The 16487-nt window shown below is 43.9% G+C and overlaps 1 protein-coding gene across 1 annotated transcript; it reads left to right on the forward strand.

The window, feature by feature from the left end:
- The first annotated feature begins 1555 nt into the window (after positions 1-1555).
- On the forward strand, positions 1556-16212 carry LOC143003197 (dolichyl-diphosphooligosaccharide--protein glycosyltransferase subunit STT3B-like). The gene is made up of 16 exons (XM_076153716.1): positions 1556-2140; positions 6811-6919; positions 7118-7405; positions 7507-7572; positions 7756-7855; positions 8484-8582; positions 8801-8947; positions 9274-9322; positions 10090-10244; positions 11511-11722; positions 11829-12016; positions 12123-12294; positions 12602-12775; positions 12938-13051; positions 13193-13402; positions 13622-16212. Exons 1-16 carry the CDS (start codon positions 1863-1865, stop codon positions 13700-13702), a joined length of 2442 nt encoding a protein of 813 aa, XP_076009831.1. The 5' UTR covers positions 1556-1862; the 3' UTR covers positions 13703-16212.
- The last annotated feature ends 275 nt before the right edge of the window (positions 16213-16487 follow it).

A 16487-nucleotide genomic window follows, 5' to 3' on the forward strand; every position in this document is an offset into this window, starting at 1 on the left:
AATGAGGCCTAATATGTTTCTTTTTGCATTATGTGCAAAGTGATATTGCCTCCCCAATGATAAGGAATGAATCTCAAAGACATTAAAGCTGCCCATCCATGACTTCTCTTGTTTTAATGTCTTTATACTGTAGCAGATTATACATTTTCATTTTGTGCAGCTGTCTTGTGTGGGTGGGTCAATAAAAGTTAACTGACAAAGGCATCATGAAAACAAATACAGAATATGTGATACACTATCTTACTCTCCTGCACTCTCCTGATTATTAAGCCTGTAAGAGTTAAAAGTGTCTACATACACAATTACGACACTGACTTCTTGTTTATACCCTCAATGATGATCCCTTTTTGTACACAAACAAACCATTGTAACTCAATAAAACACAATAAAACACTCTGAGCATGTACACTACAACCAGATGAAAGCTGCAGAATCTCACCTTCTGACAACACCTTTAATGAGGCATGCAGATGTGTGATTTGACACTACGCTGGCAGCAGGAAGACAGCTCACCACAGCATCCTGTGTTTTCATAGTAAATGCTGTAAATATTTGATGAATGATTTTGTCTTATTATGGCGTCAAATAATGTCAAGCTTCATCACATTTGGTGATGGTAGAGAAAGAACATGATTTAATAATGTAGGACTATATGATATTGAGGAGGCAATAGAATATAATATAATAGCTTTTATGGTCATTGTACATGAGAATACAACAAAATGTATTTGTGCTGTGCCTGAATCTCAGGACAGTAATAAATAAACAACAATAAATAAACAACACACAGTTCCATTCATACATTAAAATATAAGTAGTCCCATTGCACAAGAGGAACCTGCAAAACCTCTGTATGTGTTACAGAAGCGCAGACACCAGATTGTAACACCTGATATGCAACAGATATGCAAATACACCACACACAACCAGGGTTTATTGGGAAGTTGCTGGGCTATGGGCTATGAGCCATGTAAAAATGTTCCCATGTCGGAAGAGGAGTAGGCTTATAGGATATCTGGAGTCTCATAACACCACAGAAACACATCGGCCTGGATTCTTTGGCGAGAATAGAGTAGAATAGAATGGAATCTTCTTATCTCATTAGTTGCATGGACTCCAAAGTCTAAACAAATGCCTTGTGATAATACCAATAATGTCTCAGTACTGGTGGTGTGATACAGAATGAGTGGCCGCAGTCTGGGCGCGCATTTGGCCTTATAAGACTCAACCGCCTGTCACATTGGCTGCTGGTCAGTCAATATTTGCTGTGAAATTCATTTATCGCATTGGCTCATGCGACACCGGCGTGCGCGTGCTGTTCTCATGCGATACGCTACTCTCAATGTCGGTCACAAACCGTCTGCGTTTCATCTGCCACGGCCAAGCAGCTCTTTCAACATTGGTCAGTCTTTCTGTCTGTCAAAAACGTCCTGCCACGTGATTGGCTGACACTGGGAGACGCGTTCCTCTCGGCTGTACCTGTCTCGCTGTGACTGGCTGACAGCTCTTCCTGCTTCACTCGCTAGTCCCGCCCCCTCCGTCCAAGCTCCAAGGAAGGAGGAAGGAGGGAGGGACTGACTGCTCCTGCTTGTGCCGCATGTGTCACCGCTACAGAGCCGCCGCTGCTACACCGAGCTGCTATGTGACTCCTGGGCAGGATTTTGCTCGTTTTTGTGGTCGGTGGGAAGTGCGGAAAGAAAGTTCACCGTCTCGGGTCGGTGTTTGGGGGCGCCCGGCTCGGAAGGTGTCGCGAGGGGTTTCGGAAGTGGAGCGTGGCACCGAAAAGGAAGAAGGGGGGCTTCTTTCCTGTGCTACCAGATAGCTCGCTTTGCTTGTTTGCCACGACGGGACTGACGTAGAATATGGCGGAGCATCACCCGGTTTCCGATATCAAACACAAATCTGGGCTGAATTCCGGAGCGCCCTACTCCGGGAATGGACGCAGCAGCACGACAGCCGCAGTAGCCGAGCGGGGCAGCGGTGCCGGCGCAGGAGCAGGTCTGTCCGGCCTGTCCCAGCCGGCCGGGTGGCAGTCGCTGCTGTCTTTCACCATCCTGTTCCTGGCCTGGCTAGCCGGCTTCAGCGCCAGGCTCTTCGCTGTCATCCGATTCGAGAGCATCATCCACGAGTTTGACCCTTGGTGAGTAGACTTGGAGGTGTTTCTAAGATGTGCTGCCTATAAATAACCCCTTTTATTAGGCTGCTCCAAGAAGGAAGTTTCTCTTTTCACGTCAGGTGAGCGGGTTACAACATCTCATCTGGAGAGGCGCCTAGGTTCATTGAAGGCAACCATGTCCTTGTAGCACAGTTGATGCCTCAGTACCGGGGCCACCAGGCTATTATGTCACATTCCACATATTTCTGAAGATTTCTGCCTTGACTTATAACATTAAGACTACTACACACTCATTAGTACCCGTGTAACAATCCGATTGCCTATTGGAGGCTTTGGATGTGCTGTTGTTGCTCTTGAGGAGGATTATAAAGTGCATGTTGTGGGGGGTGGGATGTAAAGACAATAGTGACAGATGGGCTTTAGCTTTGCTTTGGGTGACACCGCGGCTTGAACCCGGAAAGAGGCCACCGGACTCGTAAGGTTACAGGCTGAAGTCCGCCTGGCATGTACCGTATCTCCTCTTTGTTTACTCACCGATCACCTCTGCGCTGATTTCTTCCGTTTCCGTGCCGCAGCCAAACCGGGACTGTGACTTATTATTATTTTCCTAGAGCAAAGACACGATCTGTGATGGATGGTGCGCTCAAACCAATGAATGGCACTGTAAGAGGCAGGTGTCTGTTGTGTTGAACGACTTCCTTGTACTCGTGGATCATTATATGATATAGTGTCTCTTAAAGGTTAAACTACTATAGCATGTAGTTAGTAATTACATTTATTTTACATAGTAACCGCTTAGCCTTGTTTGAACATGGCTGTAAGACTGCTATTTTGGTTTGATTGTGATAAGTTTGTGTTGCTGAACGTGGCATTTCCATTACTTGGAACACTCTGGCATCCTTTTACTGAGAGTGGAAATGTGTGTCCTCACAGTGTCTGAGACATGAAGGCAGCCAGGCAGCAACTGACAGTGTGACACTTGGGTCAGCAGACTTGACTGCAAGATGAGGCAGAAGAACCCACAGAACAATAGTTTCTCTTCACTAAATGTGGTTTCTAAGAAGCACTAAGGTTACAGTTAACAAAGCATTTAAGGGCGGACACTATCAAAGCTGATCTCCTGCTTGTTCTTTCACTACTACCTTGGTTTGAGTTCTGTCCTTGTGCAAGTAACTGGCCAAGGTTTTATTTATACATCGAGGGGCTGTTGCCTAACCCAGGTGTGCATTGCACTTTCATTGTAAGTATTTAATGATTCTTCTGGGGCCAGGAACATGGGTTACACTTCCAGCTTCACATCTCTCCCCCAAGTATAAGCAGAGGGTAGAATCCCTCATTTTCTGCACCTCACTTTGAGAAACCTGAACAAAGAAATGGACCATTTCAGAGCCCTGCGAGTGTGTAATAAACGTATCAGTATGTTTTTGTGACATGGCTAGTTAATTGTATTTTTCCTTTAGAAGATGGAGCCGTTTGATGCAACAGCAAAGCATTTTGTGAGCAGCATGAAGCAGTCAGATCAGACAGATAGCCTTCTTACTGTCAGTTGGTGTTCAGATCTGTTATATCAATGCAGCCTGAAAACTGTTGACTGCATTCAAATACGCTCCTCCAATGTAAACCTATTTTCTCCTCATTGGTAGTGACATCCAGGAAGCCAAACATTAAATGAGCTATAAGTACAAATAATTGCAGTTTGCTTGAATTGAATCACGTCTGCAGAGTGGTTGGAGAAGGAGCTCACCAGCTGGAACGTACAGGTAAAGAACCCAGCAAAGGAAAAGAGCATTACAATGGAAGCCATCTAATATGAGGGCATTATTCTCTTGGGTCCTACTTACATAAATGTAAGATAATAGGAAATGGCGTGGTGTTTATTGTGGATGGAGTTGATGATGTGTGAGCCTTTGATGATGTGTGTGTGTTGCTCAATGGGTCATCAGCTGTGCACAATTACAAGGCACTCAGAGGATGAGAGTAAGAGAGCTTGTGTTCTGTAATGCACATGTATTAGGGGCTGTATTTGTTTTGGCTGAGAGGATCTTGTTTTTCCTCCATCTGTGCGAGAGGAAAATGTTCTTTTGACTGTTCAAAAATAAAAAGGAGGGCAGATTAAATGAAATTAGAAAAACAATAGGAGAACGGATCCTTCATTTAGCTCCACTGGTTTCATTATGTGGCTGTCTCTTCACATCCAATTCTTTTTCCTTGCTTGCTTTCTGTCCTCTCATCTTCAGTGCAGTTTCCAGGGCTGCTGGCAAAACTATAAAGGGGGTCAAAGAGGACCACTTAAGTTGAGAGTAAGAACCTTGTGTGGATTGCGTTAGTAATTCTTGGTAAAAACAAAAATGGGATCCAGGCGAGCAGGACTCTGCCATGCTGGGTTATGTCTTTTGATTTATGAGAGCAAGTCCAGTCTTCATGTCTCGTATCATTGACAATAGTGGCGCTTACAGAGGTCATCACAGTTTGAACCACTGGGCAGCTCCTTTGACAGTTTGAGCGAGTCAGTATGAAACCGGATTCTTCAGTGCCAAGCATCAGTGCTGTCAGGTGCTAGTCCCCGCCCCCCCATCACCCCATCACCCCGGCCTCCCCTAACCCTCCTTCTTCCTCCCTGCGTGAAGTGCAGAGTAGATGAAGGAGTATTGGGGCAGCAGAGTGGAGGAGAGGCCGACGCAGAAGCTTCTGAAAGACGCATCACTCATTGGTTCTGACAGGTTTAGCAGACTGAGCGACAAGGTGAACAACCTGTTCACACGGCTCGTATATTTCAGCCATCGCACGAGTACTGACATGTGGCCTCAGGTGGATGCAATGAAGGATGGGAACATCAGAAGCATGTGGCCTGGGTTGACTCCAGTGACTCGGTCCGCCTCTTGTATGTTGGTTAATGCTTACCTGGCTGTTGTGGAGACTCTTTTGCTGGAGCCAATTTGTAACTTGTCAACAACGAAGGTGGCTTCTTTGTGGATTCACCATGATGATATCATTTACCACTGACATCATTCATGATGATGAGGCCAGTAAAAACTAACATCCATGACGATGCTCTCATTATCAGACATTTTTTATTTTTGAGCAGTTCAATGTCGTTGACTGTTTACATATTTCAAAGATTGCAGTTCATGAAAATGGCTCCCACGTATACCACAGTACTTTCAGCTAATTTGTTTAGGCCTCATTATCCAACTGACCTCTTTCCTCTTGGCCTTGTGTGACTTGTTCAGAAATAGGTCCACACTGACACATTACACATTAGCCTCCTAGATAATCTCCTCCCCTCTTGACAGCCCCTTGGTTTCCATTAGCATTTTGTTAGACAGTCATTGCCTTTCAAAACCATTATTGTAAACAGAAAAGGTTTGTAAAAAGTAATCTGTTGACACATGGAGAGAAGTAACAGGCTGTGTCTGTGTGTGCTGTCAACTTGCAAACTAAACACATGAATAAGTTTCTTTTTGGAATAACCAACTATGTTTAACTCACTGAAAACATTACCATTGATATTGGGTTTGATTAAAATATTGCACAGGCAACATGTTGGCAAATAGTAGTTTGGAATCATAATGGCTACTGTGCTGAGTTCAAGCAAATTTCCAATGGAGCTGCCCCAAGCGTGAAATTAACTTTAAATCTGTGAATAGCCTCTTTTACTGGTGAAGTTTGAGACCATGTTTGATCTCCGTCTCCGTTGTCCATTGCTGCTATCTCTCCTCCACTGTTGTAGGTGATTAAGAGAATAAAAAAAGGATCTCTGCTTCCTGTGGGAATGTTCACATTTCTTCCCAATTTGTAGAAGCAACCTGCACACAAAATAAACAAACCCAGGGGAGTGAAGAATTGATTTAAGTTATGATACCATATCTATCTTGTGTACAAACAGAGCAGAAGGATTTAGTTTTGAGATTGTTGCGTTTGATTAATCTGGTTTCTGCAAAGAGAGTGGGCGGAGGAAGAATAGTGTGTGTTGGCTTAAGCCTAAAGCCACACTTGGGTGCTATGTTGTAATCAGCCAGTCATTCTCTGCGCCGTCATCCTCATTGTGTCTCCTCGCCTGCCCCTGCTTACCACAGTAAAGGATTTGGCGGAATTTGATGAGAAATTGTAATAAATCCTCTGTGTGAGGTTGCTTTCTTAGGTCCCCCTCCCCTCTGGGCTCCAAACAGGCTTTGCTTCCTTTCCCTGGCGCACTCTCACTTTAGTTCACTTCCCTGACACTCAGTAAACCAAACCAAATCACCTTTGTATGTGTGTATCTCTATGTGAGCCTCTTTATCTCTCTGTTCTCTCTGCTGAAGTGTGTTTTCTCCCCCTGTATCTTATCATTTGGTGATTAGTAGTCACAATGTACAGGGTTTTTTGTTTTCTCTCCATCTGTTATTTGAGTTGTGTTATGGAGAATCCCTATGAATATGAATGATTGGAGTCACATTGGATCACAGTGTGTAGGACTGCAGCTGTTCTTGCTCGGAGCGGAAGTTATAGAAATTTTTTGTACATGGTGCAAGTAGAAACGCATACACTGCTCACTGTCCTATACATCATCTAACCCAAGAATAGGACTAGTTTGCAGGTATGGGTTAATAGGGTTGATCAGTCCTATACTGTTATATATTGTAGCTGCTGTGTTTAGTTGTAGTGGATTGTCCTGCATGAATAACCATCTATTTGTCTCTTGCTGATTGTTGCAGGTTTAACTACAGGTCAACATACCACCTGGCCACCAATGGCTTCTATGAGTTCCTCAACTGGTTTGATGAAAGAGCCTGGTACCCTCTGGGGAGGATAGTGGGGGGCACGGTAAGTTGTGTGTGCAGAAGTTTATCATATTCATGATTGATTCAATTCTTTATTGTTATTAATTGATCATTAACATCTCTTTGGGTGGCTTTAATAGGATCCATTTCCTACTAAATATGATGGATTACCTTTGAGCTTCCTGCCAGAAGAGAGCCTAACTAATCCCTGCACTCTTCCTCTCGGTTTCCTATCCTGCAGGTGTACCCAGGCCTGATGGCCACAGCAGGACTCATACACTATGTGCTCAACCTGCTGCACATCTCTGTCCACATCCGAGATGTATGTGTATTCCTGGCACCCGTGTTCAGTGGCCTGACCTCCATCTCCACCTACCTACTGACGAAGGAGCTGTGGAACCAGGGGGCGGGGCTCCTGGCAGCCTGCTTCATCGCCATCGTGCCCGGATACATCTCTCGCTCCGTGGCCGGCTCCTTCGACAATGAAGGCATCGCCATTTTTGCACTGCAGTTCACCTACTACCTCTGGGTATGACTTCATGTGCTAATCTGACCATGATGAAATGCAAAGGTTGTTGTTGTTGTGTTTTTAATGGTTAATGCTTTCTTGTTCTCCTCTGTACACTTAAGGTGAAATCAGTGAAGACTGGATCAGTTTTCTGGACTATCGGATGCTGCCTCTCCTACTTCTACATGGTGAGTATCAACCTACAGTATCACCTCATGAAGAATTTCTATCGTGATTAGAAGCATTGCAGCAAACGTGTGCATGCTCTTGTTCATGCAAACAGCTGTGTATTCAAAATCATTACCCATTTCTCACTACATGTGTTATTTTGCAGTGAGAAAATGACCTTATTGTCTTTGTGTGTGTTTTAGGTTTCAGCTTGGGGCGGTTATGTCTTCATCATCAACCTTATTCCTCTTCACGTCTTCGTCTTACTGCTCATGCAGCGTTACAGTAAACGAGTCTACATAGGTGAGAGGCAGCACACACAAAAGAATCTTGTGTTCCCATTGATTCGAGGTAGGCCTGCATGATGTCTAGAGACTGTCAGACTGTCGACTGCCCAGATAGAAATGTTACAACTCTAACAATAGTAGACTTGTGACTTGAATCAAGACAATGCAAATTAGCAATTCAATGTTAAAAGCTTTCACTGAAGCAAGGCTCTGACACAAACATCTCAATGATTGCTTCTCCTCGCTCCTCAAGCTGACTTGTCATCAGAATCACATTGCAATGAAAGGAGAAAGTTTACAACATTTAACCTGCGCTTTCTGCCTTATTATCCAACCCAGTGATCTCGCTGTCATCAATAGAAAACAGAACAGATGAAGTATTGGGTACCAAAATGAACCGAGATAACCTGTCAATCATGATTGCAGTTCCCCCTGAAGTGTTTCCTATGCTGTATGCAGCCTAATCAGCCCCACAGATTGATCCGAACAGTCAATAATGAGCATAGAGAGACTTGGTTGGAGAGGTAGTGATGATACTCCTGCAGATGTTGAGGGGTACATAATAAGATGAAGTATAGGTACAGTATGGACACATTGTAGTAGAGTTTGTAGAGTTTTAACTTTTGTCTGTTTTCTCTCTCCAGCTTACAGCACCTTTTACATTATCGGCCTCATCCTGTCCATGCAGATCCCTTTTGTGGGCTTTCAGCCAATCAGGACCAGTGAACACATGGCCGCAGCAGGTTAGTGACCTGTGGGTTTGGTAGCAAGTGGAAAAGGCATTGAGTGGCATTAACAGTCCATTTATGCCTACAACAAGCAAAAGTTTGGTCAATAGAAGAAAATGTATCTAATAATAACACAAGACCTTTGTGTTACAGAGTTTTAGATGTCAAATGTATCTAAACGACTGTCTTTGATTGACTTTCTCTCCATTCTGGGTTATGTTGTGTGTCTCCAGGTGTGTTTGTGCTGCTACAGGTCTATGCCTTCCTCCAGTACCTGAAGGACAGACTGACCAAGCAGGAGTTCCAGACTTTGTTCTTCCTGGGGGTCTCTCTGGCTGCTGGAGTGGTGTTTCTCTCCGTCATATACCTTACATACACAGGTCAGTCCACATGCTACACTTTGGCCTTCATCATACCGCTGTCTGAGGCATTTTGCTATACTGATATCAGATAGCATGAGGAAATCTGATATTTTCCTTAAGTGTTGAAGGATTGGTGCATCAGATAAGACGCACTTGTGAGTGTGAGATGAGATTTAATTTCAATTATGATTATCCAGACTCTGTTACGTCGTCATTTTATGTTCCTCTGGTGAGAGATTACATGCTAAAGGTTATATGCATAAGGTAACATGTGTATGTGTTTAAAGGTTCATGCCTAACACATTTCTGAGTCTATATGCCGTTTGTGTGTTTGTCACGGTCAGGGTACATCGCACCATGGAGCGGACGCTTCTACTCCCTCTGGGATACTGGGTAAGTCAGCAGAATTAAGGCAGCTCTAGAATTACTGTACTGATCATTACCTACGTTAAGCAAAGAATTCCCAGTAATAGTGTCATAAATTAAGGCGGGGGTCTGGTCTGCTGGATGTGACCAACATGTCGCCACACACACACACACCGATGTCCTCGGTTCTCTCGTACTTTTTGTGTTTTTTGTTTTTTTGTGCAGTTTTCAATTCGTACTCTCTGATCCCATTCAGCAGAGAAGACTTTGTGATCAGTCTTTCTGCATTTTAATCTGCTTATAAATCCAGAAGAGAAGTCAAATGCATCACATGTTCTGGTGTGTCTAAGCTCTTTTTGTCCGTTAAGTAGGGAGCAGGTCTCGCTGTCACTCAGCCTGAAAAGCCAAACCAGATAAACTGTAGCATCAGCTGCACAATGCAAACTTCCTTTTTTCTGCTGGTGTATGTTTCCATGCAGTAAAGAGTAAAGTACAAACAAAAGGTATAAAGTAAAGAGTAATGGGGTCGTTCTTTGATTCAAAATAACTGTCAAACTCAATTTGAAGCCGCCCACACAGCTTTAACTGAAACTAGACTGTGATCTGGTTTTAGAGGAGAGTGCATGTCAAAGACTATGAGCCACAAATTGTGTTTTTATCTGAGGAAAGGATTGACACACACTGTAAAATGCACCCATTATGTCATAGCTACTGTGAAAAGAACAATGCCCCCTTTTCTTGTTCCTTTTCCACTTTCACTGCACTGTTAATATATTGATCAAACTTCTCCACAGCTACGCCAAGATCCACATTCCCATCATAGCATCTGTGTCGGAGCACCAGCCCACCACCTGGGTTTCCTTCTTCTTTGACCTCCACATCCTTGTCTGCACCTTCCCAGCAGGCCTCTGGTTCTGCATCAAGAACATCAACGACGAGCGTGTCTTTGGTAAGAAAAGTAGCATTGAATGAGACTTTAAACCTCAGAGCGTCAGTGATGATGTGACTCCTGAAGGCTCTCACCCTTGAATCCCCACACTCTGCTGCAGTTTTGTAAAAGCAGGAACCAAACCCAACATTTGTGAAGCTGTACATACATTCAAATTCCTATTTTCTTATTAATAGCTCACTTTAAGTAACCCAGCATGCATATTTTGATTATTAATTAAGGTTTGGAAGATTTGTAGTACATTTTTATCCCTTGTTATTGCTACGGCAACATTGCAGAGCCCCAGTTGCTATGCTGAGACGGTAATGAGATCTTGGATTTTAATGTTAAACAATTGAAGCGTATTTCCTTAGACTCAAGCTTTTAGCAGTTCATTTGTGCGTGTGTGGATTCTCTCCCTGCATATTCTCTTGACCTCAGAATTTCAATTTATGCGCACTATAATTCTCCTAATTATATACATAATGAAGAAGCTATTTCATTGATGTTGATTATGATCTAACATCCCGTGTGTAAACATATAACTGAGGTATTATTTTAAAGTGTTATTTGCGATGCAGTGTATACAATATGTCTCAAACAGTGGTGTGGCTGTCAAACCCTCTGCTCTGTGTATATTAGTAGTTCCAGTCCTCCGTATCCGGCCCTACGGTGTTTGTCACCTCTTTGTTTGGCTCAGGTTGCTTTGACATTGCTTCACCGCTGCCGTAGAACCTGACTAGGGTTTGCTTTGGAACCAGTTGTTTGAGTCCGCACCCAAATGTAATTGTTGTTTCTCTCTGCCTGTTGCCTTGTAATCTTTGTCTGAGTTTTTATTTTAATCCAGCATTAAGCCACACGTGCACAAATGTATAGGTTTTCTGCTTGTGTGTGGTGGTACTGTATACTTTTCTCTCGCCTGGTAGATTTTCTCTTTGATCTCATGTCCACCAGCCAATCAGAGTGAACAGAGCTGCCCTCAGCAATTCAGCAGCAGAGAGGCAGTGTGTTTTTTATACAATGTGAAAGAAGATTGACTAAAGGACATTGAATTTCGATCATTGCATCCCGGTTAAGAACAGAAAAGCAGGATGGTATGGGTGGAGACAATAAGATACACACACTCTCTGCTGCCAGTCACCATCTACGCTTTACATTTGTCAGCTCTGAATGTAACATGTCGTATGTAGGCACAGCACAGCTATAGTATACAGTCAATTCATATTTCCTTGCTCTTCGCCGCTGATTTTAAAATGTTGTTCTCTCTCTGTTACGTCCCCTCACCAGTGGCCTTGTACGCCATCAGTGCCGTGTACTTTGCTGGCGTGATGGTGCGTCTAATGTTGACTCTGACACCGGTGGTCTGCATGCTGTCAGCCGTGGCCTTCTCCAGTGTCTTTGAACACTACCTGGGGGACGACCTGAAAAGACAGAGTCCCCCTGCTGAGGACAGCAGCGATGAGGACGACAAGAAGAACTCTGGGAACCTCTACGATAAGGTTACACTTCCATACTCCCGTCCTTTCAGCAGAATCCTCTCCATTGGGAACTGGAGGTATACAGAGTCTTGAGATGTTTTCACACATAGTTCTTCTGCCCCTGCAGGCTGGTAAGGTGCGAAAACACGTATCGGAGCAGGAGAAGGCAGAGGAGGGTCTGGGCCCCAACATCAAGTCTATAGTCACCATGCTGATGCTGATGCTGCTCATGATGTTCGCCGTCCACTGCACCTGGGTCACCAGTAACGCCTACTCCAGCCCCAGTGTGGTGCTGGCATCGTACAACCATGACGGGTCAGTCAAATTGTTCCATCTGTATATCTGTGTTTGTCTTGATCTTGTATGCTATCTCATATTGTTGAAAGACGTATCCATGACGACATGTTATTTGACACGCCAGCTCCCGAAACATCCTGGATGACTTCAGGGAGGCGTATTACTGGCTGAGGCAGAACACGGACGAGCACGCCAGGGTGATGTCTTGGTGGGACTACGGCTACCAGATAGCAGGCATGGCCAACAGAACCACGCTGGTGGACAACAACACGTGGAATAACAGTCACATAGCACTGGTGAGAGGCGGTACACCTTTCATGCTATAGAATATGGAGTTATTCAATGAAAAAACAAACTCACTCATCTAATTTGCAAAAACATAGAAATACGATGACAGTAATGCCTTTCTTGTTTGTTTAGACTTTTCTTTTTCTCCATAGTTCTAACAGTCTCATTTATTATAAGACATAAAAGGTGCTGCACTTCACTTGTACACAGAAAGAGAGACCTGAAACACGTGAAATGAGTGAATTGATGTGTTTTGGTTTGTTTTATTCATTGTATTATCTCTCACATGTATTGTATGTGTTTGCTCTTCTGCAGGTAGGCAAGGCCATGTCTTCAAACGAGACGGCAGCCTATGAGATCATGAGGTCTCTGGACGTGGACTACGTGCTGATCATTTTTGGAGGCGTGATTGGCTACTCGGGCGATGACATCAACAAGTTCCTCTGGATGGTGCGCATCGCAGAGGGGGAGCACCCGAGGGACATCAGGGTGAGACGCATAGAGACACACTTTAGACTGTTTGATGAAAATAAAAGAACGGAACTGCAAGTTGCCTGCTCTAAATGATGTCACTGCAGAATTAAGTTCAATCATGGATCACCGTGTGTGTCGGTTCACTTATGTCTGTCATGTCACCCTTCCAAATCCCAGGAAAGTGACTACTTCACCCCGCAGGGAGAGTTCAGAGTGGATAAAGCAGGATCCCCCACCCTGCTCAACTGCCTCATGTACAAAATGTCTTACTACCGTTTTGGAGAGATGCAGGTTTGTCACCTTTCATAATAGCTGTACTGGTTTACATGCATGTTAAATATTAGATTCTAATCTTCCTGATGCTGTAAATAGTTTCTCTTCTTCTGTGATGTGTCGTTTCATTCACCTTTGCCTTTATTCACTTCTGTCAAGTTGGACTTCCGGACACCACCAGGGTTTGACCGGACACGTAATGCTGAGATCGGCAACAAAGACATAAAGCTGAAGCACCTGGAGGAAGCCTTCACTTCAGAGCACTGGTTGGTCAGGATTTATAAGGTCAAGAAGCTGGAGAACAGAGACCGTTTGGAGCACAAGCTCCGAGCCACCGAAACCACCAAGCAGAAGTACACCTCCAAAAAGGTAAACTGCTGTAATCCTCAACACTGTGGGCAAACGCCAACACACTGTACTTCCAGCCAGGTTTGCTTAATGGCAATCATGCCAGACCAAGGTGTCGGTTCATATGTAGTCTTGCTTTAGAAGTAAGATGAGTGAAGTGAATATTCTGACATTCTAGTGTGTACAGAGGACTTGACTTCCAATGACAGCATTTTTTGGTTGTTTGTTTCCTTTCTGCAGACAGCCAAGAGGAAGCGTGGATACATCAAGAACAAGCTTTCCCTCAGGAAGGGCAAGAAAATGACCAAGAAATCACTATAGAGTCCGACGGCAAACGAGTTGCATTGCAGATGGGAGAGAGGAAACCTCTTAATGTGATATATGAAACTTTCAACAATAACAAGCAGCAAAGGTAAATCCACCAATCAAAATAAATGAAGAACACCAGAGGTTCTCCAGACCCTCGTCACCCCTGAGCGTCCTCACCTCGACGCCTGGGCTGGAAATCTTACCATCGCCTCGGACGGCGGGTGTTTACATTGAACCCCGGCTGACCTTTAACCTGATCAGAAAAGGGACAAGGAGGAGGGAAGATGTCCAAGATCCTCCCCCGTGTTGGTTTTAACCTGAGGAACTATGACCCCCCCCCCCCCCCCCTCCTTGACTGATTTTTTTTGTACTTGAATGTGCTGGTGAGTGATATGAGAGAGAGAGATTAGTCCTTCAGCGGAGGAACCCTCAATGTGCTGCAGCGTTCAGATAGAAGTCACATGACTCTACCACATTTCACATTCAGTCCTGTTCAAACAGACACAAACAGCATATCTGAGGTCGGAGCGCTGGAGCGGAGCGGCGTTCCCACTGTTAGAATAAGATCGATAAACCTTAAATTTGGCAGAAAACGAAAAACCGTGTCACGACCACCTTTTTATGTTGAATTTGTATGTTTTCTTCTAGATTATTCTGCCATGTCTGAGGAAGTAGAGTCACGATCAAATCAGCGCTGTTTGGAGTCACAGCAGCCTTTTGTTTGTTCAAATTTAGCCTGACATCACCAGTATGTGCCAACAAACAGAATAACAACAACCCCTCCCATTCTGATTCATGCATTGCATTTAGGTTCAGACCAGTTCCTTGAGCTGTGTACGTGTGATCTGTGATGTTCTGACATGTTTGAACACACCGGAACATGCTGGAAGTGGCTCAGAACAGAGTAGTAATGAAGTGAAGTGGTGAGAACATATCTTTATGTTTACAGCGCTTTAGGGGAGCCTGGCCACGGGGCCTTATTTTTATGAGTTTGTGATTATTGAAAGTTGACAAGTCCTCTGCTGACCTGGGACCAGATTTGTAATTTGTTGAGTTTAACCAAAAAAAACAACCCTAAGTGAAACTCCTTCATCACAACATGGAGGAAGGAAGGAAGGAAGAATATGTAGCCGAGCATCCATCTCCATCTGAGCACACCAGAGCATGAGGTCAGTTGATCCCGGTCTCAGGCAGAGACATTATTCCAAGACTGTGGCTCACAATCATCTGAAAATTTAAATCTTTGGCTCTAAAATGGTCATAAATTGCATTATGAAACAGGTTTTGGACCAAGATCTCAATTTCACCGCCGCTTACACCCACATTAACAATGACATCATCAGTGTAGATGGATGACACTGCACATTTCTGCCTGACTATTTTTTTTTCTCCACTTCCAAACTTTACAACTCTAACTTCAGTCTCACTTATTGCAAACCTGACACAGTGACCCTTGTCTCGGTCACGGTGGCCCTCAGTTCCGGCTTCATGCAGCATCGGCCTGCAGGTTTCTCTCCGTGTTGCTGATGTATTTTTCCTCATTTGAGAAAGGTTTTGATTGTGTTCAGTCCACACAGCTGAGAGGTCACAGGTCATCACTCTGTTTGAATTACCCTTTTTTTTAATCCAGCATTCATGCATTTCTTCATTTCCTTTTATCAGACATAATAGTAAAGTTACAACTAAGATTTTATTGGACCCGTGTGGTTTTACATGCAATGGAGCACTGTTATTGCATTTAGCAGGCAAAAGGAGAAAGGCTGAGATGTGAGGCATGTGTGGCTCAATACCCGATGAATTCAACGTCACGTCTGCCAGTGTGATTATCAGAGAGGCGTTTGAAGTTGCTTATGATGTCATTGTTTCAGCCGTCAGTGTGCGGGATGTGGAGCATTTAGAACAATTTTATTCTCTGTTTAATATCATTCTTTCAGTTTCAAATGCTATGTGAACGCCGGTGTTTGAATACGCCGCTACAGTTAATGTTTGTGTCCGCAAGAGTCTTTTATTCAAATCTGATGCCTGCTTCTCTTTCATCTCCTCTTAAAGTGCTTCTCCCTTCAAGCATCACAGCAGCAGGAACACTCCTTTCTGCTTCATCCTTCATCAATACAGACATTTAGAGATTTTCTCCGTAAGCTGCTTGTGTTTCAGCACATGTGATTCAAAAACTCAATTTGTTTTTAATTTACAGCGGCATCTGTGGTCATGCAACCAGTACACACACACACACACACACCAGTATAATAAAACCCTGGTTTGATTGTTTTGGCCTCACCAGCTGAACCAGCAGACACATGACATGGATCCCAGAGCCCAGCAGAGACTGAGTCACTGAGTGTATTTATTACATGGACAATGGAGGCTGCGACAACTAATGCAAGCGTAGCGTCCTGTGATGAAATGCAACAATTTTTATTTGGTTTTGATTTTCTAAGTCAAGGTTTCTTCCATTAATTGTAATGATCTGGATGCTGGTGTGAGAATGAAATCTGCCTTTTTGAATAAAGAGGTTGAAATAATACCCGTGTTCATTGTTGTTCTAATGTATGTTTAGTAGTATAGTATCTAATGCAGTTTATAATATAAAAACAAACCGGAATGTGCCATTGGTGACAACATCAGTGCGATACACAGAGTGACCGGTAGAGGTCACACTCTACCCGTTACTGGCACTGGCAATGACACAGCACATGATGTCTGGAGATTTCGTTGGTACAAAAAGTGTGGCCAGTTCCTATTGGTGGAGGGCGCCATTATACCACCACCAAGCCTGAACAGACCCAATACGTCTTGG

This window comes from Genypterus blacodes, unplaced genomic scaffold (assembly GCF_046128005.1).
Source record: "Genypterus blacodes isolate CSIRO-AG114 ecotype Tasmania unplaced genomic scaffold, CSIRO-AGI_Gbla_v1 ptg000059l_1, whole genome shotgun sequence".
Taxonomy (NCBI): domain Eukaryota; kingdom Metazoa; phylum Chordata; class Actinopteri; order Ophidiiformes; family Ophidiidae; genus Genypterus; species Genypterus blacodes.

What these genes read in the sequence shown, in the direction of transcription:
- LOC143003197 (XM_076153716.1), top strand. Translation starts at nt 1,863, where the DNA reads ATGGCGGAGCATCACCCGGTTTCCGATATCAAACACAAATCTGGGCTG. An exon ending in ATCCACGAGTTTGACCCTTG is followed by an intron (nt 2,141 to 6,810) that starts GTGAGTAGACTT and finishes TGATTGTTGCAG; the next exon opens with GTTTAACTACAGGTCAACAT. An exon ending in CAGTAAACGAGTCTACATAG is followed by an intron (nt 7,856 to 8,483) that starts GTGAGAGGCAGC and finishes TTCTCTCTCCAG; the next exon opens with CTTACAGCACCTTTTACATT.